The sequence below is a fragment of the Phalacrocorax aristotelis genome, chromosome 1 (assembly GCF_949628215.1).
Source record: "Phalacrocorax aristotelis chromosome 1, bGulAri2.1, whole genome shotgun sequence".
In the NCBI taxonomy this organism is placed as follows: Eukaryota; Metazoa; Chordata; class Aves; order Suliformes; family Phalacrocoracidae; genus Phalacrocorax; species Phalacrocorax aristotelis.
The window spans coordinates 162,130,281-162,133,531 of record NC_134276.1 but is presented as its reverse complement, the minus strand read 5'-3'; the positions used below and the strand labels follow the sequence as shown (position 1 = coordinate 162,133,531).

General features: G+C 50.2%; 1 protein-coding gene across 1 annotated transcript; it reads left to right on the top strand.

The window, feature by feature from the left end:
- Positions 1 to 653: 653 nt before the first annotated feature.
- On the top strand, positions 654 to 3,047 carry RPS19BP1 (ribosomal protein S19 binding protein 1). Its single transcript, XM_075077664.1, has 4 exons — positions 654 to 771; positions 860 to 1,000; positions 1,299 to 1,396; positions 2,372 to 3,047. Exons 1-4 carry the CDS (start codon positions 723 to 725, stop codon positions 2,504 to 2,506), a joined length of 423 nt encoding a protein of 140 aa, XP_074933765.1. The 5' UTR covers positions 654 to 722; the 3' UTR covers positions 2,507 to 3,047.
- Positions 3,048 to 3,251: the final 204 nt, after the last annotated feature.

Sequence of the window (3,251 nt, the reverse complement as noted above, 5' to 3'; positions counted from 1 at the left end):
TTGTATCGCTTTCTCCCTGCAGGACATGTGTGAGGGAGAATAAACCTCTCTCCTTCTCCAGTGTCAGCTTGTTACTGCCAGCACTGGCTATAATTGAGTAAGCTTTATTCAGATGATAGCTAAATTCAGCAGATATTAGCATGAAGTCTCTAGAGGAGTGAAAACAGAGGAAAGCTTTAAATAGACCAAAGTAATACTGAGTAATACAATTTATGGCAGAGTGAACCTCTGTGCCCAAGAAGTCTGGCACAGAGCTTCATCTGGGTTTTGGGGCCTTGCCAAGACAAAACATGACACCGCTGCTGGCCATACCTATTCCGCATGGCCTGTATTTACTATTATCCCCATGATGGCGGTGGCCCTCACAGCCCTGGCCCTGTCACAGTGGCTCCATGAAGGTATAACACAGAGAGCCTGCAGGCCAGCTGCCGACCACACGCTGCAGAGGTAGGAGAAAAGGGCGATAAACAAGGACCACTAGCAAGAACCCGGCGCGCCAGTGCGGGCAACCTGAGCCCAGGACAGGTCTAAGGTGGCCTCCACATAACATGGCGCCACAACATGGCGTCACAACCCCTTCGCGCCCGAGCCCCGCCGCGGCTCCCTCTGCGCATGCGCGCCAGGCCGGAAGCGTGGCACTGCGGAGACGGAAGTGGCTACAGGAACAGGCGGAAGTGTGCTGAGGAGACGGAAGTTGGCTGGTAGGCGTGTGGTACGCGGTTATGTCGGCTTCCCTGGTGCGGCGGGGCTTGGAGCTGCTGGAGGCGCCCGGTGGGCCTGCGAGGACCGCGGGGTGGGGCGGGGCGGTGGCTCTTCTGGGAGTGCGACTTGAGTAACCCCGTCCCTCTTCCCACTACAGGCCGGAGAAAGGCTCCGCAGGGGCTCCAGCGGGAGCGGGGCGGACCTGCGGCGGCGGGAGCTGCCAGGCGGAGGAATAGGGCGTCGAAGGCCCTCGAGAACAAGGCTACGGTCAAGGGTAGAGTCGTGAAGTCGGCTATAGGTGAGTTCCGGCCCGCCTGTGGGGGAGGGGGAAGCACCTTTGCCGCCCTCCACGGCGCTCGCACCGGGTGCACTGGTGCCACAGCCCCCTCCCGCTCGCCTCTGTCCATCCTTCCCCGTCATCCTGGGTGCCCTTCTGGTGTCCCCCGCTTCAGCACAGCCTGATCTGTGGAAGCACCCCTATCTCTGAGCTGGAGCGGCATCTCTTTGCCGGAGTCTTGCTGATCCCCCTGTCTCTTTCCCTGCGTGCTGCCTGCATGAGCAGCTGATGTGTTTTGTCCTCCTCTGCTCTGATCTAGAGGAGTATCACAAGAAGGCGGCCGTGAATCACTTGAGAGCAAACCTGCGGTACATGTTGAAGGGACAATTTGTTGCAAATAAAGCCGTCACAGAACAAGTAAGACTGTCGCTTCTTTGTTGGGGGGTGTGTCTGCTTCTGCTGAGGAACACAGGTGAATGGGAATCATGCCCAGGTCTTCCAGCTTAGACCTTGTGCAAAGGAGCCAAGTTTCTGTCTGGAAGTGGCCTCGAGGAATTTTTGTGTGCACTGGCAAAGCAACTTACTAAGCTTTAAACTCTTGTTGGTATGTTGTCCCCTACAGTGTTCTCTGATACTGGTTAAAATCTACTGACAGATGTTGTTTTTTCTTAGTTACCAAAGATATTTCATAGCTTTTGCTGGCAAAGAAGCCCTGGTTCAGGCCTTATCCTTACTGTTGATTGATTTGTCCTTCTCTGTAGCTGGAGGCTGTTTAGCAAGGAACCAGATGTGCTGCTGGCTTATGTAATAGGAATTTCATAGCATCTTGAATGATGTTTCTCATAACCTGAGAATTTAACCAGTTGTCTTCCCCAAAATGCAGTCCTGTGCCAAGATTTGAAGACAATAGCTGACACTGCTAGAATGTTGGGCTATTTTTTGAGATACAGGCTTTTAGCTTCATAAACAAACCGAGTGGTTTAGGCCCAGGTTTCTCAGGTTGAAGGTTGTGAAAGGAGGTGATGGTGTATTTCAAAATGCAGCAGAAATTCCACCAACTTGTTGGGTTTTCAGGTTGTCATGTGGAGAGACTGGATAAAAGAAGGTCACGGTTACAAAAATGTCTGAATTGAAACCAGTGTTTCTATCTCCGTGACAGCAGAGCAGTTTTTGTATTTGGCTCCAAACAGTAGGTTGGTATTTGCTGTTGTCCCAGTGACCTGCTTTGGTTAACATCAGTGATTGCCTCTCACTTTTCTTTGGAGGCATTTCAGGATATAGCAGGGTACCAGCAGAATAGCAGGGATGCCACAGGTGAGCTTGAAAATCGCTGTCTTGTGGTTTGCTCTGGATAACAATGACTGTTGTTTTCTCCTTTTTCATTGTCTGAAGGTTCTTGCTCAGAACAGAGGCAGGAAGTCCAGAGATCAGCCTCCAAAGAAGGCAGCAAAGAAGAAACCCGAGGGCACTGTCTTTACTGAGGAAGACTTCCGTAAATTTGAGAGAGAATATTTTGGGAGACCGTAAACAATGAGACAGGGATTGTCGCAGCTCCCGTCATTCTGCAGCTGAGTGTTCAGCGCACAGGACTGGCCATTTCCTCAGCGTGTTTGAGATGGGACATAGGAGATGAACCTTTGTCGGCAAGTGCTTTAATTTCACACTTGCAGAGAAACTCTGCATCTGTGCAGAGCTTGTTACTGGCCAGCTAGAGCCATGGAGGTTCTCTTGGCACTGAGATGTGTTGTCCTTATAACCTCCAGCCAATGTGTCTTGCGTTCTTGATGTAGAAGGTTGGACCAAGCCAAATATAAATCCTGTTCCCCTTCCACAGGATGTCAGGCTTCTGCTACCTGTGTTATTTGGCAGGGAGCATTTAAAGTACTGTATCTGAGTGGAGAAACGTTCTGGACCAGCAGTAACAAATCAATGGAAGGGAAGGATGCTTTGAAAGACTGTTAAACCTGAGCAGCCTTGCAGTTTATGTTCTTATTACAGCCTCCGTCAGGTTTTTCAGTCGTTGCAAAAACTTCTTATATGTTGTTTAATTAAATAATTGTTGCAGACACTGCCTGTCTTTGCCTTTGTAATAGTGATTGTTACGACAGGCTGCGATTGGTGAAGACCAACTGTGTCACTGTTCTGATCCAAGCATCCCTCTCTTTAGGATGACTCAGTTGTGTGAATGGCCTCTCTCTGATTCATGTTGACACATGTATTTAATCTGACATGTTCAGGCCTTCAAAGAGTACAGGTTGGAATGAAGATGACT